Source organism: Anopheles cruzii, chromosome 3, assembly GCF_943734635.1.
Source record: "Anopheles cruzii chromosome 3, idAnoCruzAS_RS32_06, whole genome shotgun sequence".
In the NCBI taxonomy this organism is placed as follows: domain Eukaryota; kingdom Metazoa; phylum Arthropoda; class Insecta; order Diptera; family Culicidae; genus Anopheles; species Anopheles cruzii.
The window spans coordinates 40,891,072-40,917,871 of NC_069145.1; the positions used below are offsets into that span (position 1 = coordinate 40,891,072).

A 26,800-nucleotide genomic window follows, 5' to 3' on the forward strand; every position below is an offset into this window, starting at 1 on the left:
AAATTTCGGTTTGAAACGATGCCAATTTGTACTGTACGAAGCCATTCAAAGTAATTGTAAGCTCTTTTTCCGCCAAGCAGTTCGTAAACTCCAAACTTTGTCGGACTAAATAAACGAAATTTTGACAACTTCGAAAAAAAAACCAAATGAAACAGCTGATAGTCAAATAAACAACACCGGAGTTATGCAAACGGTTACATCGTTACTGGGTCTACTCGGCGGAAAAGTTACGGAAAGAAAATGCGCCTACGACTGTTCCGACCGGGAATCGGCATGTTTGGAGCATCCGGCACCGGTGTGGCGTTGATTAGTGGGCTACCATTCATCGGCAATGATCACGATAAGGTCACAATCGATACGAAAACAGTACAGAGCATGTACGCAGAGGCAGCGGGTGATAAACAAACCGGCATGGAGCGACTCCGGATGATGTTTAGCATTGAGTACGGCGACGGGCTGCAGACGAAAAGTTAAACGAAGAATTCACTGAAGAAGATGCTTTCGTTATCTTCCAGCGAATTTGGGCGTGTGTCGACGGAACTCAACTCCATCTATCAGGCCGGATTCATAGGCTTTCTGTTTGGCGCCTGCTACGGAGGCTTCGTAGATTCTCGCGTAGCGTACATGAACTTCATGGAACGGAACCAGGCGACAGCATTCGAGTCGAGTTTTGATGCCAAAAAGAAACTGCAGGATCAGGTGACCGTAAGCTTCGCCAAGGGAGCATTCAAATGGGGCTGGCGGCTGGCGTTATTCACCACGAGCTATATGTGAGTAGTTTTTAGTACCGCATTGCGTTGTTGTAGGCTCTAATTAACCGATCTCTGCTATCTCCATCCATTCCAGTGGCATCCAAACCTTGATTTCGGTCTACCGGGGGAAATCTTCCCTGTACGAATATATGACTGCTGGAAGCATTACAGGGGCAATGTACAAATTTAATATGGGGCTCCGCGGCATGGCGTCGGGTGGATTGGTGGGCATGGCGCTCGGTGGAGTGGCAGGAGGTGCGTCGCTGATTATTATGCGCGCTACCGGTACCACGATGGAGGAGGTTCGCTTCTGGCAGTACAAGTGGCAAGCGAACCGCGATCAAGTGATACGCGATTCATTGAAAACGCAAGAGGAGTCTGTAGAAGAACCGCTGCTCACGCATCACCACAACAAGTTCGGTAAAGTGAACCTCGATCTCGATGCGATCGAGGCGGAAAAACGCAAAGTACAGCTAGCGGTGGAAAAGGAATCGTTGATGGCGAAGCTGGCAGCGGAAGAAAATGCTGTGGCCGGTGAAAAATAGGGTGCCATTTGCTATGCAAATGGTATACATTTCTTTCTTCCATTTAGTAACGTGCGCTAGAGATATGTTTTACAGAATTTTATTTCAAACCGATTCACAACTGAAGAACCACCATACACACACTCTGTCTATCATCTGTCCGTTGTTGCTGAAAGTTGGGTGAGGAAATGAGAAGAAAAAAAGGGAAAAATACAGCACATAACTGCGCCGTACTGCGCTGCGGGGCCCAACTATTATCTAATTGTCTTCATGTCGGGTAAGGATTTGGATTTCATTAGCTTCTTCTTGGCTTGTAGCTGTTCGTGCTTGAGCCGCAGTTGGAGCAGAACGGTGGCACCGCAGGCATCAGCTTTTGGGGCGGGAAGCGGGAAGGGCAACAGGCAGGCACAGGTGCAAAAGGAAAAGAAGAAAAACGTTCCGTTAAACCGTTGGGAAGTGGAAAATCGCGGGCTTCTATGGGTTGGGAATACGATACAACTTAACAAGTGTTGATAAAGAAAACAATGACACGGAGGTGTTTTGGTTTTTGAGAAATGAATTCAGACGGCCACAGCCCGCGGTTTTATTCACAAAACATAATTTGAAAAAGAAACACTATCTACATACAACGTAAAGATGAATTGGCGAACGATACCACTAGTTTCTATCGAACGAACGAAGAACAAACATAATAGTAAATCTAAAAACACAGACGAAACTGCATGCTAAACTTAAGTTAACGATGTGGTTCCAGCATCCAGCAGGGTATCCGGGGAAGAGCGGTAAAGAACTTGTGGTAGAACTGGGTTTCAAATATAAAGAAAAACAATGTTATGGACAATGAAGATGGTCTATGTTCCACCATCGACCGGTGTAAGTATGCATTATCCTAGATAAGGCGGTGCTTGCGTGTTTACTAGCAGAACAGTTACAGAAAGCTTGCAAATGAAAACATAAACACATTACTCCCACCGGTGTACTACTTGAACCTTTGTTTTATTTCTGCACTTTTGCAATTATCACTGGAGCAAAGATTGTATGGTTTGAATCGGAATTGGGTAGTTTCTTTGTTGTTTGTTTTTACAATTAGGACCAGAATGAAACAACAAACTGCCCATGTGGGACAATGCATCGATCAGTTCAAATCAAATAGTTCAAACCGAGTGCCCAGTTCCCTGTCGGCCGAGGGAACAGGGATACGTTCTGTTAACTTCTTTAAAACGAACACGTTCAAAGGTTTTAGTAAATCTATCACACATGTGTGTACTTACAACAATACTCACACACACACACACACACACACACAATACATTTCCGCTTCCTATTTCTCTCTCACAACACAGAAAAAACTGTTCATTCATTCTCCTCACACACACGACGCCATTTGTTCGATTGTGTGTTCGTTCGATCACAAATAATGAGGAACAAAACGGCATGAAAAGGGAAGAAAACGATAAGGAAAGATAAAAATAAAATAAAGAAACAAACTAAATGAACAAAATCGTACGATATACCAACAAAAAAAATTATGTATCAATAAATTTCACTTTATCACAAGCGTGCTTTTCTTGTATCACAGAAGAAGGAAACTAAGTACGCAACGCATCAGCAGCAGCCAACGGAACGGAGGGCAGGGCGGCCCGACAAGTAACTGTGCACTCGGTCTGGCTAGCGATTCGAACTGATGATTTTAACAGAAAACAGTAATCCAAACATAAGAAGAGTCAAGAAAAAACACATGCATAGAGTTAGATGGTAAACATGGCGCTGACGATTACTGAGGGAAGTATCAGGGGCGAGATGTACGATTGATTGGAGAGCAGCGTACTGTTATGCCATTATCCCGTCCCGTCTTGCTGCATTAGGATTACTTCCTTTGCAATGTATTTAGCTACTCAAGTTTCGTGTAACTCTGCCGATGCTTGATGACCCTACTTTCCGGGAGTGAGTTGGCTTTCGTAGACTATTTTGTTAGGCCCCAGTGTATTTTGTTAGGCCCCGTAGACTATTTTGTTAGGCCCCAACAGTGGCCCAAATTAATTTTTTTTAACGTGATTCGTGAAACGCTTTCTTCTTAGCTTTCCTAATTTTTCGTAACTGTTAGCCAAAAATAAGAAATTATAACATTATCCGCAGTACCACAACCAAAAGTAACAGCTTTTCTGTAGAGTACCCAATAGTGCATGCCCGCCGAAACGAAACGCCGCTTTGGAAGTCAATCGACGTTGAGTTCCCTGACTCCTCGCTCACTGTGTGTTCACCTTCCTGCGGTTCTATGCTACCGTGCAAAATTCTAGTACTTCGTTACTAAAGAGCATTGTCGATAGTTAGTTTTTTGTCGGTGCGCCCGTTTCAGAGTGGTTCCGTTTTGGTCACCGTCGATTTTAGGTAAGTCTGTCCGCTCCAAAAGGCCCATTAAAAATCCAACCCAAATGAACCTAAAAATGGTTTCACTCCGAACTTGATCTAACACGTGATTTTGCTTAGTTTCTTGTCCTGTATAGCGGCAAAAAAAGACTCACAACCGATTAAACTTTTCGATCTCTTCAAAATACCAAAACTCGTAAGAACCTCCCATTGGAACTCTGGCAAAAAAACTAACTTTCGAACAGAACTTCTATGACATAGTTGTGGGATTAAGTTTCCATTTTTGCGCCAAACACTATAGGTGTACTCTCTTCTTTGCAGTGCGATTCTTTTAACGTAAGTGCGTATTGCACATAAAGACAACCCATCACTTTAAGAATTAAATTTTGATTATGAAAAGAAAGGGAAGTGTGTTAATGCATCCTTTGCCGGTAGCGTTGCCTTATGCGTGATTGTGTTTAAGTATATCACCTTAAGTATGCTTCATCGCTGAAGGCTGCCAACTGGCCCCGAAGAGGTTCAATGGCAGAGCGTTCGCAAAAAATTAAGTAAATTCAATGCTCTCACTGCAACATGCAGAATCTATCTTTGGCTGCGAACACTCCCTGTGTGTGATGTGGCCTTGCCCCACGACGGTCAGCCAAGTTATTCACGTGCCAACAAAACACGGCTTTCGTAAACACCGTAGAACCAGTGTGAGCCTTCATTCATCACAGAGCCACACAGAGCGTCATGCGCGCACCATACAAATCTGATTAGATGAATCTTACGATACCGCTTTTTGCATATTTCGTATTTAGTGCCCTAGTTAAACAGTGCCTCGCCAGTGTAGGCGAGGTCGAAACGGATTCCTTCGTCATTAAACTTTGAAGGTATTCTGGCAAATTCGACAATCAAAACCGCACGCTAGCTTCACACGCTACACTCGTAGATCCGGTAGACTCTCGGTGCACTGCGCATCAATCTTCACATCTTCTATACAGAAAACACACAGCATCTCCCATTCCGGTTCCTATAATCCTATTCAGTCAAGTAAAGTATATCAAAGAGTGGTCCTTCTGCTTTGGCGCCCCTCAATCCTAAGCCAGTTTTGCTTAGTTCTTGTTTCTTGTAACGGTTAACGATGCATGAACCATGCACAGTCAATGTGTTGCGCTCATAATAATTTCCGTTTTCAATTATTAAAGAAGGCACATCATTTAGCTATCAGTGGACTGAAACGGTGTCAGTAATGGGAGTGTAATGGCAAATCAATGCCAACGCACCGGTACTTCTTTGCATTCCAACTAAAAGGATCACGCATGGAAGAGAATAATACATAATCTTCGGTTGCTGTCTGCTCCTGCGTCTTCAGCGGGCTTTCCCATGCTTTCTGGCTACGCCGGTTGGGCTGTTTCTCCTTTAAATGGAACACAGCTAACCACACACACACACAGGGAGCCGCTCAAACCAAATAACTCAATTCTATAAACGAGGTTCGCGTCGCAGATACGGCTTCAATTGTCAAACAGCATCGCCATTTCAGAACGACACTTAAGTGATTTCGTGAAACAATGCCTACTACTGGGTTGCCTACGTTTGCATCGATAGATTTTGCATGATGTTACGTAGATATTGTTGCACTGAACTGAATAAGACATAGCAGAGCAAAGGATGCGTGAAAATAGAATCGACAGTTAATTTCAAAAAACAAAAAATCTGACCGAACGCATCTAGTACAGGAGCTGAATTAATGGGTAGTAAATAATTTAAATAAGTACTTCTACTGCGACCTTTCGCTCCACCCATGTTAGCTACTGAGTTTCCTGTTGTTCTGCTGATGGATGTGGGGGCGTTGATGTAGCCGCTGAACGTGTTGTCGGTGGTGTGGAGGTGGATGTTACAAGTGATGCTGGTTCCGCTTCCGGTTCCGATGGTGTTGCGCATCGCACCGATGTGACACAAGACACAGTTGGTTGGGGCAACACCGACGGTTTCGTGACGATCGCTGACAAAACTCCTTGACTTGCGTTCAATGCCCCGGCTGTCATGACAGCGGTCAGCGGGTTGTAGTTAACGGCCGAATCGATAGTCATTTCCGGCAGCGAATCCATGGACCGAATCGACATGGAGTCTTGCGAGGTAAGACTCGGGTTTTTAAATATGCTCAGCGAGTCCCGTGCCAGCTGTCCCAGATGGCTAAGGCCCACCGTTGACTCGCTCTGACGTTCGCCCGTTGTGTTCGCCGACGGTGAAGCAACCCGGCCGCCACCACCCCCGGCACCTTCACCAGCACTCATCGCACTACCGACGCTAATGCCACTGCTGTTGCTGGTCGTACTACCGATTAGACTGCTAGCACCACTTTGGTGACTTCCGTAATAATGGCCGCCCACCGTTGCGTTGCCGTACTTGTTCGTTAGCGTATCGATATCGTCTTCTGATTCGTCGTAATCGCCTCCCAGCTGAAAGATCACTCTGGCATGAGGCGCAGTAGCCATCGGAACGGGATTGGTTGCCACTAGTGCGATCGGTTCCCCTGCACTACCACCAGCCGTGGTCGCTACACTCGTAAGCAGCTTATTGGTGATTGTATTTTCCGGTGAAATGTTCTCCTTCATTTCCACCTTCATCTGCGGTGGCATATGCTCTACGCTTTGCTGTTGCTGGTTTACGCTCGGTGCCCGGTCCGCCTGTAATGGATGATGCGTTTGCGTTTGATTTTGCAGCGGATGTAGCTGCTGCACAGGCGTTGCTTCAGGCGATACGTTCACTTTCAGCACTCGATCATCGTCCTTTTTGTGACCGGACGAAGATGGGCTGTTTGTGATGGTGCTGTTGTTGCTCCCAGCATTACTACCGCCTCCACCGTGCGCCCAGTAGAACAGCCCGCCCATGGGACTTTCCTTTCTCGAAGGAGGCTGCGACGAGCCGCCATGTTGGCCAGCTACTGCTGCGTCCACATTCGGCGGACTAACGGAGGACGATTTACTCGAGGAAAATAGATTGCTTGGATTGAATAGACTGAGCAGTTTCTCGATGGCCGGCGGGTAACCGCTACCACCGCCACTCGGTGTCGGTGTGCTTCCTCCGCTCGAACTCGAATCGGTCTGTTTGTTCGCTGCCGCACTTCCGCCTCCGCCGATGTGCGTGTGGATCCAGGATGTTTTCCGAACGCGCGGTGCAGCTACTTTCTCCGCCACCGGTGAGCCTCCACCAGTGGGCTTTGTCTCTTTCTCCAAATGTTGCGCCGACGTTAGAGTGCTTTCGTTCGAGTGGCTTGCGGGTAGTACTGCTGGGGCAGGGGTGGTGGTAGTTGGTATCGGTGGCTTCGTACCAAGCGTCCAGTTAGTGGCGGACAATGAAGACGAGTTTGATGATGCGGAAAGGTCGTGCACATCGTATAAGGACTCCTGCGAGCTTGCACCTTGCAATGGCGCTCCAACAACGACAACACTCGGCGAACGGCGAATGTCCTTGTTGCCATCGACAGCAGGCGCCCGTGGAATGAGCGTACTTTCCTCACATGGACGTGTTCCCGCCGCCGATGAGTTGCTGGCCACTCCTGCTGATCGTGCTAGCGGCTGCGGCGAACCGCTAGCGGTCAGTACATCGAAACTCTCATCGGCCGAGCTCAGAGAGGTGTTGTTGAAGTTTGCATTGTCGATCGAATCGATGCTGCCGCTGATCGACGAACAGCAACTATCGTCCATGATGCCACCGGCCATGAACCGTTTCACCTCCAAGTCCGGGCTCTCGATGCTCGTCGACGAAAGCACGGAATCGTGCAGTGTGCTGTTGCTGTTGTGCGGTGTCGACGAGTGTCGCACCTTCACCGGTGCATGATAGTTCACCGCACCGAGCTGCGATTGTGATAGTGTGGTCTGCTGCGGCTGTGGTGACTGTAATGCATGATGCGGAGGCTGTTTCGGTGCTGCAATTTGCGGTGCTAATGTTGTGGGAACTATTGGACTGTTCGGGACGAACCCTGGGACCAATGGACACGGTTGTAGTTGCACTTGCGGTAGCTGCAACGGTGAGTGTGGTGAAAACAACATTGCCGATGGTTGGAGCTGTGTGACGTTTTGGGGTATTGTCTGTGGCATCGTGGCACCCAATGGCACTATCATAGGTATGACACCCGCTGGTAGCAGTGTCGGTGGTAGCATAGTGTTGTTGGTGGCGAAAGTGTGGGCGGGGGCTGGTGGTGGTAGCAGTGGCGATGGTGAGTTCATACGCACGCTCGGGACGGCCGCGGCCAGTGGCGATGACGGAGATGAGGGCGAAAAGGATGAAAATGTTGGTGCGGAGCTACAGACGGGCCGCCTGTTACTAGCACCACCCATCAGATGAGGCGGCCCTCCAATGCCGATGGCCACCGATGACGCCGACAGAGGCGGAGAGGATGTTGTGTACGATGATTTGCTCGGCAGACTGATGGTGCTGCTGCTACGAATGCTAGCACCACCTTTGGCACCGGCGAGATCTGGCTCGGCGACCGTCACTACGCGAAAACGGGAGTTCGATGGAAAGAAGAGAGTGGGCGAGCTGCCGGTCGACGAGGGCGATGGTGAAGTTGACGCGACGCTCGTCAAGCTACCGCCGCCGCCGCCCGTCGAGTCGGACACGCGTGACACGTGGAAACGATTACGCGAAGGGCTTGGTACGGGTGAGGCGATGGGGGAGGGAATTGGACTGGGCAACGGAGAACGTAAACGGCCACTCGGTTTCTTGCACCCACCACCACCACCGCTGGGATCGAGGAGATGTTGCCGATCGGCGATCGCACTGGGGGACGTCGTTTTGATCGACTGACAGGTGAGCGAAATCTTACGGCTGCTCAGATAGTCAACCCGGGCGCGCCGCACCTGCGTGTTGCTCGCCGTGATCGGTTCGCTCGGTTCCGGCGGGTTCTTGTTGCGTTCACACTGCGCCCGAATGTTGTTCACCAAGCGGCTGTACTCCGAACCGACACCGTCGAGCGTTGTGTCCTGACGGGAGAAAGGTGGACGAATCTGTAAATGTCTGTCACCGCGATGTCACCACCCAATGCACACCGCCGCTGATAGTTACCTTCACTCTGCGCGGTGTATCGTCCAGATCGATACGGTTGACCGATTTGTTCGACTTCATCGCCTCGTTCAACGCTTCGAGGCCCGCCTTCTGGATGTTATTGTTGCGCATATCGATCCGCTGCAACGACGCGTTACCGCCGAACTCAATCACCTCGGCCATCGCTTTCGCACCTTTGTCCGACAGATGCGCTCCCTGTAGCCCCAGGTTGGTGAGGCTCGTGTTCGCCTTCAGACTGGCCCCGATCCCCGACACGAAGCTATTGCAGAGCAAATTACTACCCACGTTCAGTGTATCGAGTGTCGTCGTTTTTTCGAGCAGTTTCGCAAAGTGACGCACCGAATTGCGCGTGATTTCGTTGTTCCACAGCACCAACACCTGCAGGCCGGTCGGAGCGGTGGACGCTGCGTCGGGCCCGGTTCCGTCACGGTTCCCGTGCGACTGTTGCCGCTCGAGGGTACCGTTTTTGGTGGCAAACTTCGATTCAATTATTTTCAAGCTCGACTTCGAGTCGTTCGAATCGACCGATGTTTCGCTGTTCAAGCTTTCCGAGCTGAACGAACGTTCGTTCGGGAAGCTACTGCCGGGGGCCGTCGTCGCCGTCATGTACGGGCTACCGCCAACCTCGAAATCGGAATCCACCGACTCAAGGGAGTGCGAAAGGGCGCCTAGCACCGCACCATCACTTTTTGGTTCGCTTCTGACCGTGCGTTTAATGTGCACCGCTTTCCCAGAAGATTGTGCTCGAATCCGTTTCTTCAGCTGCTCCCCGCTGCTAATGGCACTTTTGCTTTCGTTCTTGCTAGTTGCGACCGGTGGCCCGGTTGTTACGGCCGTTGGTGGCGCTTCTGGTACGTCCACACTCACCGAGGGGTGGTTCACTGCTGCTTCACTCGTGCGTGCATCAATCGCCTTCTCAAGCTGCTCAAGCTCGTGTTGTTGTGACTTTTCGATCAACAACTGAAGTTCATCTTTTTTAAACGGGGCTGCCGGAAGGGTTACGGCCGTAAACTGACCCAGCTTCGGCAGGGAGATGGTTTTCCCCAACCGCTCTTCACCGTCGGCCGCCGTCGTTATGGCAAGGTCAACGAACAGGTTTTCCTGGGAAATTCTCAGATTGCTACCATCGTCGTCGTAATCGGTGCACATCTCGGAAATGTCTTCATCCATCACGCTCGCTACCAGCGCCGCGCTCTGCTGCTGTTGCTTTGGCCGCTCTTCCACGGCGACCATCTCACTACCATCACTACCGTTGCCTTCGCCGCTCACTTCCGGATGATGGGAAACTTGCTTTGGTTTGTGTTGCTCTATTCCGTCGTTTGCCGGGAGATCGATTATTGTCGCCTCAAACTCACTCAGAATGCTGTCCTGTTTCGCAAGCCGTGCCTTTTTCGGTGCATGGGGCACTGGGCTTTCCGATTGCTCGAGGCTGAGCAGCAGTTCCAGGCTTTGATCTTCCATCATTGATTCTACCTTCGGGCCTTCGGTTTGTACTGTTTTCGCAGTGCTCTTTTCGAAATCACGTTCCATGGCGACGGTGGTGCCGCTAGTGCTGGTCAGCCCTAGCAGTGCCTCCTCCTCGGCCGTTACCCCCAGCAGACCAGCTTCGGTCCGTTCTCTATCACTAGTTTGTAGACTTACGCTATTGTTGGGTTTTGTACTCGTTTCCACTAGATTCGCAATCGGTGGAGCTACACTGGTCGGGGGTGGTACCGGGAGCGTTGGAGGTGGGTTGATTTCTGGATCTAATTCACTCTTCGTATACACGCTGGCGGGAGCCGTTACTGGTGACGAAACGATTACATCGATTGCTTCCCTGGACCCAGCTGTGCTGCTGCTGTTCAGCTCATCTTCCGTTGTGGACGTTTCGATCGATGGTAGAGCCGGCGTCGATGGAGGTGTTACCGGAGTAGCGAGAGGGCTCGCCGTCGGTGAAGTGGTAGAGTCGCTGTCGCTCGCAATGGACCCCAGCGAGTCGGCGGGCCGTAAGCGTGTGGGGAAAAAGTTTTTCGAACTGTTGATGTTGTTCAGGCTGCTGGAAAGGTCGGAAAAGCTAAGCGCGCTTTTACGCTTCTTCTCCTGGACGTCCTTGAAGTAAACCGATTGATCAACGATCGCACTCACGATAACCTCCACACCCTTGTCCTGTTGGCCGACCGATAGAGAGGGGAAAAGGTTAGTTTACTTAGCTACGCTTAGCCCTGCAAAGTTGCCCGCCTTTTCTTACCCCAATTCTATTGTTTGAAATGTCGATCAGCTGAATGTAGAAGTTCGTGCGAAGCAGGTTCGCTATTTGCTGCGCATCTTCGCATATTAGTTGATTGTGTGCCAGCCACAGCTCCCGCAGAACATTGTTGCGCATTAGAATGGTGCAGAGAGAGGCAATGGGCTGCTGACTAAGTACACAGTGCTCCAGCTTGAGCGTGTGCATGGCGGAAGTGTTCAAGGCCTTCGCGAGGTTCGTCGTCTGGTAGTCCGATATCGTAGGACCGCGCGTGATCAGCACGTTCAGCTGCTTGCTCTTTTTGATCATATTAATGCAGTCATTCCATGTTTTGCTCGACATTTGCAGATTGTCCGAAATGTCCAGCTCGTTGGCCGCCTCGTAGTACTCGATGATGTCGAACATCACGCTGGCCGTTAAATCGTCCAGGCCACTGTGGGACAAGTCGATGCAGCGATACCGGACATGTTTGAAGATCGGCTCAAGCGCTTCACACGACCCGTAGCTGAGATTCTGATCTTTGAGTGACAGTAGCGGAACACGATCTTTGGTGAAATCGATCGCCTGCAGATGATCGACGACGCACTTGAGAGGTAAGGTGCCGTGGCTCTTGCATGATCCACGGTACAGCGCGAGCAATTCCGCTGGGTCACAAATAGGGGCTGTGAAGATATGGGAATGACGCAACATTTGTTCACAAAATATCCTACCCTACAAATACTAATAATATTCAGTATTAGCGACTACGTTAGTTTGGAAAGCTTGTTCTTTTGGATCGATATGATGCAGTTTGTAGATAGAAATGTAACACAATAAAAGACGCGCATCCTAAAAGGGTATCTACCTTCACCAAATCAAACTCTGTATGCCGTGTGACTTTTTTGGCCTTGGGTATAATACGTTTATTAATTTCATCGGTTAAAAAACACTGTTCCAAAATTATCTACGATTGACACATGGAATCGACAGGTTCCAACGGATTAAAACTGGGTCGAATGGTTCGAAAGTTAAGCCGTGAATAAAATCACAAAACAATGATGTACTTACTGCTTGCCCAAGGATCAACCGGGTCCAGATAGCCAGTGATCAAGTCGGAGTCTTTCGGAAACGACACTCGCCGCTGTCTCTCGCTGGTCGCTCTGGACGCACCACCACCGGCCAACACACCCATCCTGGTCGATTTCTTCAGGCTACTGTGCAAAACCGGCGACGAGCTGCTACTGCTGGCTGTACCACCGGCAGCACTCTTTGGTAGTGTCACCGTTTCGCTCGCGACTGCGGCGGCTGAAAGTGTTGCAGCTGCTGCTACCAGCGGTGGGGCCGATGCCGCGACTGCTTCTGCCGCTGCCAGCGACAATTCTTCGGCTAGCGTTAGAACACGTGAAGCATCGCTTTCCGCGGCCTCCACGGTGCTCTTGACGGTGACGGGCGCGAAGGTTGAGTTCGCGATTGGTTCTGCGTCGCCCGACACTTCCAACCGTGGTCGCCGGTTGACAGGCGCTGCCGACGGCGGAGCGGTTGGGAGCAGTCCTTCACCTGCAAGGGAGTGTTCTTCGCGCGAATCACATGGGCACCGATCGACCGCACACTTGACCATGGTCGGCTGGGTGGGTTCCGCTGCGGCGATCGGCGATTCGGTTTCCTGTTGGGATGCTGCCAGAGCTGGCGTCGCGGGTGGTGACGATTCCGAGGACGTCGCGGAGGATGAGGCCGAGGACACCGACGACGTCGGAGAGGAGGTGGATGACGACCGGGGAGGAGGTGGTAGCGGTGTCGATGGCGATGACAACGAGGATAACAGTGAACCTTCTACACCGATGGCACTGGTAATGGTTTTATTTTCTGCGATCGTGGTTCCTACTGGTGGTGGTGGTGCTGCTGCAATGGACGTGTGTGTTGATGACAACGCCGCAACCACTTCGTCTTTGTTGGCCGCCCTTGCTACGGCGGTGTCGCGGTTAGTGTTGGTGCTCGGTTCTGGCGTAATTTGTACTATCTCTACCGGTGCTACGGTCGGTAGCACGGGCTCGTTTCCTTCCTCTGGCTCGCACCGGCAGGGAACGGCTATGGTTTGCGTGTCCGCCGCTTCATGCGTTGCTTCGGGTGCAGACACTGGGACGCCTTCCGTCAACGTAACTGCCACCACCGTCACAGTACTCCCAATGATTGCACATAGGTCACCGTCGTCGATGTCCTTATTCGCGACGTCCGCCCCGCTGTCAGCTATCGCCTCGAGGTCGCCACTAGCATCCTCCTGCGTAACGCCACTGTCCTCGTCGCTGCTCTTGTTGTTATTAAAGCGATCGCTATTGTTATTGTTATTACAACCATCCGCCGCGGCCAGCAACAGCGTCGGAGGAAGATTTATCTCGACCGTGCGATTGTTGTTGGAAGCCGTGTCAGCGGCGTTCCCCAAGCACTCCGTTGCGCCCCCACTCATATCGCTGGCACCCTCCAACATCGCAGATCGGTGTTCCTCCGCAATCGAAGGGCTGGACGCAGTGGAAGAAGAACTCGTCGACAGCTGGCCAGGCAGTAAGGCTTCCGTGGTTAACTCTTGTAGCGGTAGTGGCTGGCTCGCGGTCGTTGTAGTCGCCGCCGAGTTTGCCGCCGTCGCTTCGCTGCTAGCAGCACACGCACCGGTTTTGCTAGTGTCTCCTTGCTCACCGGTTTCGGACGTCTCGTTGTTAAGCGTAGTGGTCACATTGCTTTCCGGTACACTCTGGGCCAGCAGTGTGTCCGTTTCCAACAAACAGGGAACCACCGTCTCCGCCGTCATCGTGTCGGTCGCGTGCGTCGTCGTGTCATCGCTTGGCTGGCGGGCATTCGTGTTGGTCGCTGATCGTTGGTAGCTTTCGTGGCACACGCTCCTGCTGCGGACATCATCGTCATCGTGCGGCGTCGCCGATTGTTGCCGTTCGGTTGATGACTGGGCAGCGGTCAGTGGCTCGGACTGCTGCTGCTGCTGCTGCCGCTGCTGATGCTGAGCTTGCTCTTCGGCATCGGCCGTATTTTCATCGATCTCGTCGGTGCTGCTGTTCTTCGAAATCGACGAAGCAGTCGGCGAAACGGTCGACGTTGACGAAGGGGACGAGGGTGAAATTACTAACGCTAGTGCCGCTTCCGCCTCCGCCAGTCCAGTAATCGTCGATTGTGGTTGTTGCTGCTCCTGTTCTAGTGCCTGCGTTGGATCTACATTCATTTTCTCACTCCTTGGACACCGGCGAATCGGATCTGTCTGTTATCGGCTCTGTTATCCCGTTTCCCGCGGTACCAACGACAATCGCCAAACAACAAATTTCGCTTCGACCTTCGGCTGTTTCGTTCGACTCGTTCGCCGATCGTCGCCTGCTTTACACGTTATCAGTCGGGGTTGACCAAAGCAAGCGGGAAGATAGCAGAGGCATTAAATATTGTTCACTGTCGCCCTGGACCAGATGCGGCCCCCGGTAGGCCGGTGACGTTCCGCAACACGGTTCCAATATTTTGCGAATACGTATTTGTATAACGCCGAGTTGCGCTCGCAAGGTGTTTTGGTTTGTTTTTGTTTCCCCGCTGCCCGCGACGAGTGGATAATTTTAGTAACCAGAAATTACTAAATATAACCCAACAATCATCCGTACCGTGTTTGCGCCTGTGTGTGCGGTGTTTGTTGTGGGAGCTGATGGGAGGTTCAGTTCCGTTCCTTTTTTTTTTTGTTCGCTCGTTGACGCTGGGTTTCTGCTGTTCAGTTGCCACTTCGTCTGCTCGGGCTAGTCGCACAGGGCGCACGCTTGTTTTTCCTCCTTTTTTTGCCCAACAGTATCTCGTATCGGTCAGTTGCTGTAAGTACTCAATGCAGCAGTCACACACACGTTCACTTCACGGCGAGCTTCACTTCGTCTTCCTTTTTGTTCGGTTGCCTCCCCGTGCGGTGATGCTGTGATCTCTCCCACGTCGATTTATTTTCGTTCTTTCACGCCCCACTGGCCGCTTTTGTTGCAGTCCCGCGGTCCCATGTACAAGTACCGTGTGCTCTAAGTATCGCCCGCTTTTTGTTTTTTCTTTTTTCAGTCCGTTTACCAGCCTGCCGGTGTTACACCTTCGTCGTTTTGTCTCTCGATCGCGACTAAATTCACACCACGCGGCATGCATCCACGGCCTAGTGGATGACAGACAGATCGACCACTCCGCCTCGTCAGTTTCAACAGTTGAGGTGATAACTTCCTAGTCCTTTGCCGTGCCGATTACTTCCTGATTGTTCCAGACAGGCGATCATTACTCGGAATTACTTTTCTCGCGGATTTGCACACTTGACTTCCACCACCATCGCCCGTCTTCGTGGCCCAGAAACAATGTGATCGCTCTGGTTTATCTACAATGGTAATTCTGCATTCAAACCCGCTTTGTTCGATCACTTGCGTGCCCCAATCGATCGATCGTGGTTTCCTTCGCGCTGCATAGATTCACGGTTGGGAGTAGCGGTTGGTGGACGTCGACTTTGCTGCCAACCGAGCGCGTACCGTAACAGCACCGTTGTGAAATCAACTTGCATCTGCACTTGATTCAAGCCCAACAAGTCTTGCGCAGTTTCGCTTGATGCCCAATTTCGCTTCGATGCGCGCTGCTGCACGCTGCATATGGCTCTGCGAAGTCTTTTAGTTAGCATACGATCGCCGGACACTCGGTGACTTCCTCATATCCTAGGTCCGGACGATATTTATTAAATTCTGGTTTCTGCGTGTGTCTTCTTCAATTTTCCACTGTGCTCGCTGCTGTGTGTCTCGTGTTATCAGCTCCGCAGGGGTCCCACCACCACAGTCCGTTGTTTCTGCACAGATACGGAACGAAAATAGAACGAAACCATTGAAAATAACAGCAAAACATTTTCATAAACTCATATGCCGCACACAGCACACGAAAAACTATTTGATAAACGTTTTTTCTTTTAAACAATATTGCTGCAATTATTTTCAATTTATAGTGTACCACCGATAGATATTAGAATGGGTCTCATAAAGCAAAATTCGTCAACCAACAGACACAACACCTGAAATCGTAGAAAAAATACCGGATATCGTATTGGAAAATCGTCGAATCACTGAAAGAGATTTAGTATAAGGCCATCTCATTGAGCAGTATAACCAATATTTTGACTGAAGTTTTGGGTTCCTGAAAGCTGTTTGCAAAATGGGTGCCGCATTCGTTAAAAACACATTCGAATGCATCTTTCTTGACAACATTTGAAGCGTTTTCGATAGGATAAAGTGGATTTTGTGCATCGAAGCATCACTATGGATGAGACTTGGGTCTATCACCATGATCGCTTCGGTTCGGTTCTTCGCTTCCGAAACGAGTTCGTCCTGAAAATACCTAAAAAGATGTTAACATCAGTTTTGTGGGATGCGAATGCAATTTTGTTAGCCGATTACTTCCAAAGTGGTGAAACGATAAATTTAGATTATTGTTGTAACCTTTAAGACCAACTGAAAATGGAAATTCATGAAAACAGACACGGTTTGCAGAAGGAAAACATCCTCTTTCATCAGGGCAATGCACCGTGTCACTAGAGCATTTTGAAAATCGCAAAAATCCATGAATTAAAATTCGAATTTATTGAACTATCCACCGTATTCACCAGATTTGGCCCCTAGCGACTTCCATCTGTTTTCAGACATAAAAAAATCGTGCGCGGAAAGCGTTTTTCATCAAATGATGGCATATTTTGAAGCCGTTCCAGTTTTACACTTCAGGGAAGGAATTTATCAATTGGAGTCTCCTTGGAACAAGTGTATTGATGCTCAGGAAGCCCATGCTGAATAATAAAGTGTACATTTCAAACCATAAAAATGTGTTTTTCTTATCGAAGCCCCGAATTTAATGAACAACCTAGTAAAGTAATTAAGTTCGAATGCGTGGACAATCCACTATAAGACCCTTAGACCCTCTGGACACAGGAGCACACGCAAAGCTGCTCGCAAGACATCGTATCCTAACAGGAGTTACAGTTTGTCATTCGTCCACGGTCCGGTTCGCTTCCTGTCAGCAGGTGCCATACCCGCTACGCTACATCGCACTTCGCAATCTTGCCAATAATGTTACTCGCGCGAACACAGCGAGAAACAAAGCGCAAACTATGACAAATAACGATGCGGATCCGAACGCTCGAAACAAAAAAAAGATCCCTGTTCACGCTGTAACCAGCTGACGGATGAGCAAATGGCCGCCAGTCGTCGACGGGGAGTTTGTCGCGTGTCGGCGAACGAATTGAAAACGCGAAGCGCGTTACAAAGCCAGCCGCTCTGGTGCGCGCGAGATGATCATATGTTTTTCTGGTGCTTGTGTGTGGGGCAGCGAAACGTTCACGTTTACGCGACCAAACACGGCCCCAGCTGCATCCGCCGCTTGTCCTGCAACCCAGCGCACCCGTAGGAGGATCGATGAAAACCTGTTTCGTTTGCCGCGCAATCGTAGACGAGTCACCGCACGTTGCGGAACCATACTGAGGCTGAGAGGCGGTACCGAGTGGCGGTTTGAAGGGGTGTGTGCTTAGTTTCGTAGGTCAAGACACGACGATCCCTCCTCGTCCGTGTCCCAGCAAGTTAACGGAGGTAGTCGCGTGAGACGGGGATGAGGATCCACCAACACAAAGCCACCTCACGCAATGGTCGGACGCCCCGAATGTGCTCTGTGAATGTAATCACTGCACACACCGCTATCGCCGGCTTAGGCTCAAATGATGGGCCAGGCAAAACACCGGGGGAATGATACTTGAACCAGATGGTGAACCGTATGGTGTGTGGCTTGGTGGGTTTTTTTCTGGTTCTCGGCGCCTTTGTAGCGTGATGGCAGGTCCGTGTTATGCTTCCGTTTCGCTAATAACCGCCATGACTTCATCCTGCTGTGTCTCAGCTTGGTCCGATGACGGGAAGACCGTTGAGATCATCAACCTTTGCGGTGCGCGATGGACGGACCGGTCGGTCATCACAAGCTGGCCAATGTCAAGAGCAAAGCTAACAACTCAAACGGTTCCGTGATCTTCACCGCGCCTTGTGGTCCACCGCCTGCAAAATGTAAGCGACCCAGTAACCGTGTGCGGAGCACACAAGAAAACCGAGCGACCCAAGATGAAAATGACTCACGCTGTTGCGTCGTCCAACACAGTATCGTACACTGCAATCGATAATTACCTCATCATGGGTCAACCATTGGTACGGGAAAAAGGACTTTCTTGACATTTGTTGTTTTGCTGTTTAAACGCAAAGTGAAAAAGTACTCATTCATTGTTGTACTGAGGAAATAATCAATATAAGAGAAAGGTGCTTCAAATCCGGAATATTTTGGGCTTAAAACACTCCTGAGCTACCAAGGTTGGCGTTTATGTCGCCTGCGAATGCTGCGGTTTAAGAGCACCCAAACTTCTTCCGTGTTCCTCATTTGGCACAACAGTAAACACATTGCCGCATGATGAGCAAATTTAAAAAAAACACTTAGGCAAATGGCGCGACTTTTCTGTGCAATTACTTCACGATACCCTCTCCGAAAGGCAGAGATACGGTTGTTTGGCGACAATTGGCATGGCAAAAATGCTGCCGCGGAGCGCAATACGGCAAGCGCGTCATTCTCTTTATTCTCACCAATAAAATGCTCTTCCATACCACCACACCACTCCTAACATGAATGTGCATACCGCGCACATTATGGCCCATTAACGTCGCCTCTAGTGGCCCATGCATCACCCGAGTGAAACTGCAACTGCAGTCAGCAAGAATTACTTCAGAGCACGGAAACACACGCACCAACACGAGCGCGCGCGTGCAAGTAACAGCAAGAAGCATTCCGAGAACGATTCGATGTCACGTTACAGGGAAGTACGTGGTACGTGCAGTGGGTGTTGTTAGCAAAAATTACCATGCAGCATGGTAAGAGGCCAATGGATCGAACAATGAGTCGTTTGCCGCACAGGGCGAAGGTTTGCATATTTTTGATGTATGTTTAAGGGGCGGCTCCTTTTTGCAGTTACCTAAGGAAAACGATGAACGTAGTCGATTACCGGGTGTATGCCAGGGCCTCAACAAGGACATCGCCGATAGGATAACAATCTTCAGATTGACCGTTTTCAAACTCACACATTTTTATAGCAGCACCCAGGAACACGTCATCGTCACGTGGAACAGTCCGTCGTCGAACAGTAGTTGCATGCAGTTAATTGTTGCGTCCTTCGGGGTGTGAATGCATGGCGTGCATTTCTTGAAGCGATATCGTTTCTTCTCTTCCAAGTTCACACTACAGCGAATGGTGTCGTAAAAAACGGGCCTCAAAGGACACTTCTTGGTCGTCAATCAGCAACATAGAAAGCAAGGGAACCCGATTTGCGGTTTTTCTACCATTACACACCATTTGGTTGATTATCAGAAAAACAGCTCGTATATCGTATTATGTGTGTCCCCTCGATTTTTGTGAATCATACTTTCGACCAGTGGCCGCGTCCTCGAACGAAAAGTTGCCTCGGATTTTACGTTAAGGTTGATGAAGGCTATCACAAGTGGCGTGCGGCCAACCTCCGTGGCGAAGAACGTGGCGTCCGTGAAGTCATTTTTACATCCAATGATACGACCGGGCGATCTGATGTCAAAACCAATCGGACGTGGTTGAGGTTTGATATTTCGGTTTCGGAAACACGAGAACGTGAGACACGTGATATGAAGTGAGACCTTTTTTGCAAGACCAAATAGGACTCCTTGTTTAATCACACCCCGAATGTGGTATGGCCAAAAGTAAAAATAACAAGACAACAAGTTGGCGGGCCGCTAATAAATTCCGTGAAACACTTTACAGTAAGGCGTTAAAAAGAAGATCTAATAGCCGACCGACTAATAGAAACGTCCAATATCCAGACGAGGTAGTAGCACGTTGGTTTCGTGTCAAAAACTAAGAAGATCCGGTATCTCTATTTGCAAGCAGCAACGAATGAATGGACCCAGCTAAACTTTGACGCTTCCGTGAGTCGCGTTTTGGGAAAAAGCCCGCGTTTCACTAAAAATCCTTTCGATTATCGTTGCACACAGTTAGAGGTTTTTCGTAGCACGGTTGGAACGATTCGATTGAAGTATGAGTAATGATGGGCACCGTTTCTCTTATTAACTAGTCGTTTTATCGAAATAATTTCATTACGCTTTTTTAAAACCGTCGTTTGCCTTGGGAAAAATCTAGGTCGGTTGATTTTCATCATCTTCGCTTGAAGTGGATGTTTATCAGTTAATTTATTTGAAGTGACTATGAAAACGTGGTGGACATCTAGTGCCTTGGCTTCAACCTAGAATGAATGTGGTTGATAAACTTATTAAAGCAGATAGCAGAGCTGTTGGTCTTTTCCGGAATTTGCATCGTTCGAGTGGTCTTATCCGAAATAAAAATTGGGGCATATCATTTCCATCTGGTGTGTGCACCAGGTCCGGCCACTCAGACCGTAAATCTTCGGTTAGAAACCGATTGCATTAATTCATCGAATATCATACAGCAGGCTTCTGTTTTCACAATTGCAGTTGAAAAGCGTTTAGTATCGTGTTTTTCTCCTTACTGGCGTCCTTTACTTGATTGGTTTTAGTCTGAAAATTTGAAGCAGGTTCATATGAAGAATTTGGTAGATAACTTACTAGACGATTGTTAACAATTTTTTCCAATCGACAGATACAGTGTCCAATTAAAGCACACTGGAACGCATCATTGTGACGTAGTAGGCCAGGGTGCATTTTAGGAAAAACCGTACGATGCCGAGATGTGTTTGTTTGTGTGTGTGTGTGTGTGAGAGAGAGAGAGAGAGAGAAGGAAAGGATACAATTACAAACGGCATCGTAGAGCGTAAACGTAAATGAGTAATGGTGGCCTATCCGTGCGCCACTACGCAAGAGCAACAACGGAGAGGCGTGCAAGGGAGGGGTTTTGTTTTTGTTTTCTTCTCTACTCGTTCGCACCACTTGGGTACGATACGTCGCTCTTTTTCTCACACACTTTTGCATTGCGCATCGCGCATCATTCGGTGCATTATTTTCTCACGCTTCTCAGTTGTCTCTGTTCCCCGTTCCCGTTTCTATTTCGTTCTCTTTCTTCTTCTTACGGTGTGAAGACTTTTCTATGCGAATGCTCTGTGACGAGAGGAGCGCACACACAATACGATATGCATTGCACAACACACACACACACACCGGGCACAGCAATGCACTGTTGCGCCAAAAAGTGAGGCACAGTGGGAAAATTGGATGCTACTTTCTCTTACTGCTGCACGCCAGTTACTCCGCCCGTGCATCAATCCGCGTCAACAAATTGGCAGCATCACTCTTTTTTGCCGGATGATGGATGACTTCTGTCAACCACAGTTGGCAGGCTGCTCAAAGATGACTGATCAACGAAGCCTGTCCGTCTCATTCTCGCGCCTGGCACCTGCAAAAGATCCGGTCTATATTCGGCAAAACCGAAAACAGTCGGCCGCACGAGGAACACGAGGAATGGCCACATCTTTGAAAACTTTGTGTGAACAAACTCTTAATCTCTCAAGCGTGACCCCATATATTTCGTGATTCACGTTTGTCGCGGCCTGATCACTTGCCGATTTCACACACCGCTTAACAGCCGTGTCAATTAAATGCTTCCTGCGATCACCACACGGGGAGACTACCACAGAGAATCACACATCACAGAGCTCATGCATCCGCGGGATTTTGTTATCGCACACGAGATCCGATCACCGCCCTGCGGGGTTCGTTCGGTCGAAGTCTGGCCTGGGCCGGGCCATTATCTTACTCTCAACACCCTGGACACGTGCCCAGCGAGCCCCTTCACACGGTCGGCGCGACCCAGCACTGCTGGTAATTTTCCTCTAGCTCACTTTGATCACGAACGATGATTAGGGCGAGGGACTGGACTGTTGTGGTGACTTTTACGCTAAACGCCTGTGCCTTTGCAGCCGGTGCCGGGCCAACTACTTTCGCACCGATCATCACCACAAATTGCGCTTTCACTCACTCACGCCAATTATCATCGCAATTATTCTCAATCGATATATTTTCTACTATTATAAAACGGTTCCCCAGCGGGGGATGTAGTAGTAGCTTAAACAGACACCCACACACACACACACGACACGATCAATATGCACAATTTACGTACGTAAGCTCGGACAAACCTACGTTCTCTTCTGTCAGATCTGCACATCTCACGGCGGAATGTTCCGCACGAATCAACATTTAGCACAGCCTGCTGCCACTGCTACTGTCGAGGGCCTGTCGTTTGACCACAGCGCACACTTCCTAATCCATCCACCCATCTATCTCACGTAGCGCGGAACCCGATAAACGTTCTTCCTTTTTTTCCTTCTTGTGTTTCTGATGATGTTTTTGTTCTCTTATGATGTGAGTAAGCAAAGAGTTGGAAAGGGAACGAGAGAGCAACAACAGATCGAGAGAACAACAAGCACCAGTGTGTACTGTCAGAGAGTGTCGCCAGCTGAGAGAGAGAGAGAGAGAGAAAGCACAGTATCGAACCAATCGAAGCGAACACTTCGCTCAGCACAAGCCCTGAGCCGTCGCGAACTGCAATTGCAAATGATTATATCACACTGTGTGTTTCGCATACGGTGCACCCTTTCGCGGTGCATGGAGGAGCGACGAACGCATAGCACCCACCCGGACCCGGAGTTGGTTGGTTGGGTCCCCACCACCAGCTGCTAGACAGCTGGCCCCGGCTGACGAACGGGGCGGCAGGCACCGCAGCTGTGGCATTATCGGTGATTACAGAGAACGGAACAGAACGGGATACTGCACTGGCATTATATGGTCATTCTTTTCTGTTTCTCATTCCCTTCACCGTACGTTGGTTTTCGAAACGTGTCGAGCACTTTTCTTAGTTGGCTAACATGTCACATGCATCGAAAAGTGCAATCTTGCGACGTTGCGAACTCATTTTGCCAGCGGAGAGGCAGACATTGTGGCGACGGTTGAATGATGTTGTGCGTGTGGGTATGTGCGGTTTCCAATGACTTCTGCGATGTGTTCTGCGCCTTACCGTTATACAGTAGCCTTTTGCACAGAATGCGGCTCCTCGAGATGCGTCGTAGAAGGCCTGTGAGCAGGAACCAACCCCCCAAAAGTTGCCCCTTTGCTTTGTTTTTCAGTTTCGTCCTGTGAGCATGCAAAACGAAGCACACAGAATTATGCACGCCAACTACACTGTCATCGCGAAACTAGCACACTGTGGTTCGATCGTGTGCACTTCACACTGCAGAATGCACAAAAACTGCAGCGCTGCATATACTCTGACGTCTCCCGCGCGCGTATCAAGCATTCCTCTGGCTGGGGGTGCGTTTGAGGGTGGCGTGTGTTGAGAAATCGCGTTCGGCATTTCCGCGAACAAAGCGGCGGCGGGTGACCAGTGGTTCTCTCGCTCCCGCGATCTCGCGGACTCCGAAAAGCGCGAGAACACGTGAGGCACAGTCCAATGCTTTGCGTTGGAAAGAAAGAAAAGCATCACCCCTCTCTCTTCGCGATATGCTCCGCGTTCGATGGCGAGACTGAGGTACTGAGAGAGCGAGAATGTGGACATTTGTTGTTGAATGAATATGGCAAACGCTATGGGCCGCCGTCCTCAACACAACAGAATTTTCCAACGGCCCTGACGGAAGGACTGAAATTTGTGGGAAATGAGTTAAAGAAACCGCGCATAACGTGTGTCCGTTCAAAAGGTGACACTCCGCCGTTATGTACGCGCATTTTGTTTGACATGCGACGCCTGCTGAGCACACCACACATTACTCTTGAATCGCTTAGCTGCAGCACGCCACGTGCCACTGGGGGTTTTTATCTGATACGTTTGTTATGAAAAGCACAGAGTTCTCCTCGAAACTCCTAGTCATCTACCTGAGTCTGCTATCAAAGGGTTAAAGCGGTTCCACTCGCACCACACTCGGGTTTGCCAATCTGCTGCATGATTCGCAGGTTAATGTGGGGCGCAGCGGGCGATGGAGATTATTAGAAAGTTTACCGCCGGGTATCGTGTATCGAAAATGTCAGCACCCTTTAATATGCTGTCCCTCCTATCGCCCACCGTCGGTGATCAGCTGCAAAACAGGTTATGCACAACAAAACTCTAACCCTTGCTTCGCCATTCGCCGACATTCTAATCGGCGGTACCGCACTGGCAAAGGGCGCAATGGGTTTGTTGTTTAGTTTAACGCGGCCGGGGTCAGCAATCGTTGTATGCAGCTTGATGTCGCCTTCGACCTTTGTTTCATGAAAAGCTCTTTTTGAAAACCGATGTTTACTGAATCCTGTGCCGGACATTATAACTTCTAGCGGACTTTACGACACCCGTTACTCGTACGATGCGCGCATAGAGTCTCAGCGAGGACATACTATGGGCGGCGAAGGGAGGGAGGGGGCGTGGGCCTGTTGCGTAGGGTGCGTGGCGCGTGGTTATGTACACCAAGGTTGTACGGGTACGCACACTTGTCAACGTACGCACTCACTCCGGAGGCTCGACACGCGGGGCCGTGGATCTCACGCATTTCCTCCAGCCAGGGTGGTGGTGGTGGTGCTGGAGTCTGCCAAATGTGCCATCAAGGCAGGCGCAACAAAGTGCTTTCGCTGGCTGAATGAAACCCGGCTCCGAGTAAAAACTGTCAGATAGTAAGTAGCCTAAGGGGAGATGTTGGCTGTATAGGAAAGGCGGCGGCGGCGGAGGGGACTAGGCAAACGTTTGCTGATTCTTGAACCCCCCCAACATTGAACAGCTCCCAACTACCGAACCAACCTATTTGTTCGGAGTCACGGTCATTTTACCGTGGCGCCAAATGAAAATAATGTTCCCCAACTCAGAACCCAGATTTCTGCTGGGGCGCTCGGTTCACCATGGAGCTGACGCTTTTCGCTATAGATATCCATCTTGCAGTGGAGCACAGTCCCGGAGCATTTAACTTCTTGTGCACGGTGCTTTCTTCCATCTTGGATTTGGTCAAGAGCCTGCGGACTGAACATCGATGCTCGACAATTATTGCGTCCCACAGTATTCAGTGCAGAAGTCTAGGTGCCATTTCGCGGAACATAGTACATAGTTCGGCAAACATCACACGCTGAGCAGCCTTTCACGGCTACGAAAGATCACGGAGCAAGCAGTGGGGGCACATTTTGAGTTTCGATCTACGCACCGCCGAACAGATTTCGGGCACCGGTACCGCGAGGATGGGCTTTCTCACCAACGAGCACTTTACCTTCTTAATCTGTCTTCTAGCTACACTAAAAACTAACTATTGCTGCTTTTGCTGCTGCTGCACTATACCATTTCTTGTCACATCCATTTTCAATCTCTCCTTTTTTTCGACCCCTTCCAATGGTCTTCCAATCGTCAGGGCGATGACGGCTCGTTGACGTTTCGTTCGACGGTACGGACCCGACGCAACTGTGTGAGCAGGTGCGCGATCCGCATAATGAGCCTTAGCCGAAAAGAGGCGACACGATGTTTGCCCTTTGTTATTTCACGTTTTCCAGGAACCCTGTCGGTGGGGTACAGCTAGCTTATTGCGAGCTACACTAATTTGCGTCTAACTTCATGAAGCCATCGGTTTTGTTTAGGATTAAGTTAGCAGCAAAACTAAAAAAGTTAATGTAAATACACCTTCCTAATGTACGTTTTTCTGGAACTGTTACTATTATCGGTGCTTAAAATGAATAAAGCTAGTCAAATGCACCTGTAAACTGTTGTTGCTTAGCCGACAGGGATTCTGATGTTCATTCGACAAAGAATTTTGCTGTCATCAGGAGTCAAGCAGGAGTTTGTTTATGTTTACAATCGTACAATTTTCTTACTCTCCTGGCGCGTACGGGTAGAGTACGAAAAGGGGGAATATCTTTTTTCGGCCGTGTCCGGTAGAACATGGTAAAAACCAGAATGATTACTAAACATTGTCCTGAGTGTGAGGTGCAGGTGGCAATCGCTTCGAAGAAATGTTCCTGCGGGCACATGTTTAGCATGAAACAGTCGAGTGCAACGGTATACGAGCCTCCATCACGTACGAAAACTAGTTCCAAGAGAAAAGCAGCCCAACAGGCGGCCGCTGCCGCCGCTGCAGCCTCATCTTCCAGTGACAGTCGTAAAGGTTCCGCTTCCGGCCAAGTGCAGCGCCGGCGAACGAGCAGAGTACGCCGTGAGAAACCCAACTACTACGATTCTTTGCAGTACGAGAAGAAGAAAAAGAAAACAAAGGTTTTATTGGCCCCCGTGGAAGTGGAAGAGCGTAGTATTTTATTCCTATTTCTTATCGCCAGAAATCGTCAAAAGCATCACTATTTAAGGGCAAAGAAGCGAAGCAGACACAGCTGATAACAGCCAAAGAGACCCAGGTGGCCAGGGCCAACCGACACGCCAATCGGCGCGCTAAGAAAGAGGAGATTGATGGTGGAGGAGACCTGGCCGCTAAGTAAGATGCGACGCCGATACTTTATACAGGTCTACGTCAAGCTCATACGTATCTTTTTTTAGGTTACCGCTCGACAAGCAGGATGTTGCAGCCATAATTTTGTCCGAAATTAATCGAAAAATCGGTTCCGTTGTGTGGACACAACCCTGAATGGTGTAGTGAGCAAGGACGATATTTATTAAGTGTATTTTGTGTAGCAATAAAATAAGTATAAGAAGCTGCAGAAGGGAAAATTGTGGTTGGAGCTTCCAGAACAGTCGTAACGTTATCCTTGTTTGTATCCTTGATGTTTTACCAACAGTTGCGTGTACGTCAGCGGTTGCCTTGGAGACGGGCAGCCTATACAACATCATTGGTCACATTTTCGGAACTGTTACACTGCGTTTTCTTTTGATTCAGGTTTTATTATTCAACACTCGCCCCAGCAGAGCGCAAG

General features: G+C 49.5%; 3 protein-coding genes across 3 annotated transcripts; 2 read left to right on the top strand and 1 right to left on the bottom strand.

Annotated features, from left to right (window-relative positions):
- Positions 1-192: 192 nt before the first annotated feature.
- LOC128275138 (RPII140-upstream gene protein) lies at positions 193-2,925 on the top strand. The gene is made up of 3 exons (XM_053013541.1): positions 193-443; positions 516-770; positions 847-2,925. The coding sequence occupies exons 1-3, from the start codon at positions 241-243 to the stop codon at positions 1,295-1,297; spliced, it is 909 nt and encodes a 302-aa protein (XP_052869501.1). The 5' UTR covers positions 193-240; the 3' UTR covers positions 1,298-2,925.
- On the bottom strand, positions 1,553-14,121 carry LOC128270399 (serine-rich adhesin for platelets). The gene is made up of 5 exons (XM_053007798.1): positions 11,967-14,121; positions 10,923-11,581; positions 8,696-10,840; positions 5,404-8,613; positions 1,553-1,646 (listed from the first exon to the last, which is right to left on the bottom strand). The coding sequence occupies exons 1-4, from the start codon at positions 14,119-14,121 to the stop codon at positions 5,437-5,439; spliced, it is 8,136 nt and encodes a 2,711-aa protein (XP_052863758.1). The 3' UTR covers positions 1,553-1,646; positions 5,404-5,436.
- An 11,661-nt stretch (positions 14,122-25,782) lies between these two features.
- On the top strand, positions 25,783-26,589 carry LOC128273871 (UPF0547 protein C16orf87-like). The gene is made up of 3 exons (XM_053011931.1): positions 25,783-26,150; positions 26,213-26,364; positions 26,427-26,589. Exons 1-3 carry the CDS (start codon positions 25,821-25,823, stop codon positions 26,512-26,514), a joined length of 570 nt encoding a protein of 189 aa, XP_052867891.1. The 5' UTR covers positions 25,783-25,820; the 3' UTR covers positions 26,515-26,589.
- The last annotated feature ends 211 nt before the right edge of the window (positions 26,590-26,800 follow it).

Coding starts and splice junctions, on each gene's coding strand:
- LOC128275138 (XM_053013541.1), top strand. CDS start 241: ATGCGCCTACGACTGTTCCGACCGGGAATCGGCATGTTTGGAGCATCC. Junction 444..515: donor CGGATGATGTTTAGCATTGA/GTACGGCGACGG, acceptor GTTATCTTCCAG/CGAATTTGGGCGTGTGTCGA. Junction 771..846: donor TTATTCACCACGAGCTATAT/GTGAGTAGTTTT, acceptor CATCCATTCCAG/TGGCATCCAAACCTTGATTT.
- LOC128270399 (XM_053007798.1), bottom strand. CDS start 14,121: ATGAATGTAGATCCAACGCAGGCACTAGAACAGGAGCAGCAACAACCA. Junction 11,582..11,966: donor GGTTGATCCTTGGGCAAGCA/GTAAGTACATCA, acceptor ATATCTTCACAG/CCCCTATTTGTGACCCAGCG. Junction 10,841..10,922: donor TTTCAAACAATAGAATTGGG/GTAAGAAAAGGC, acceptor GTCGGCCAACAG/GACAAGGGTGTGGAGGTTAT.
- LOC128273871 (XM_053011931.1), top strand. CDS start 25,821: ATGGTAAAAACCAGAATGATTACTAAACATTGTCCTGAGTGTGAGGTG. Junction 26,151..26,212: donor AGAAGAAAAAGAAAACAAAG/GTTTTATTGGCC, acceptor TCTTATCGCCAG/AAATCGTCAAAAGCATCACT. Junction 26,365..26,426: donor GGAGGAGACCTGGCCGCTAA/GTAAGATGCGAC, acceptor ATCTTTTTTTAG/GTTACCGCTCGACAAGCAGG.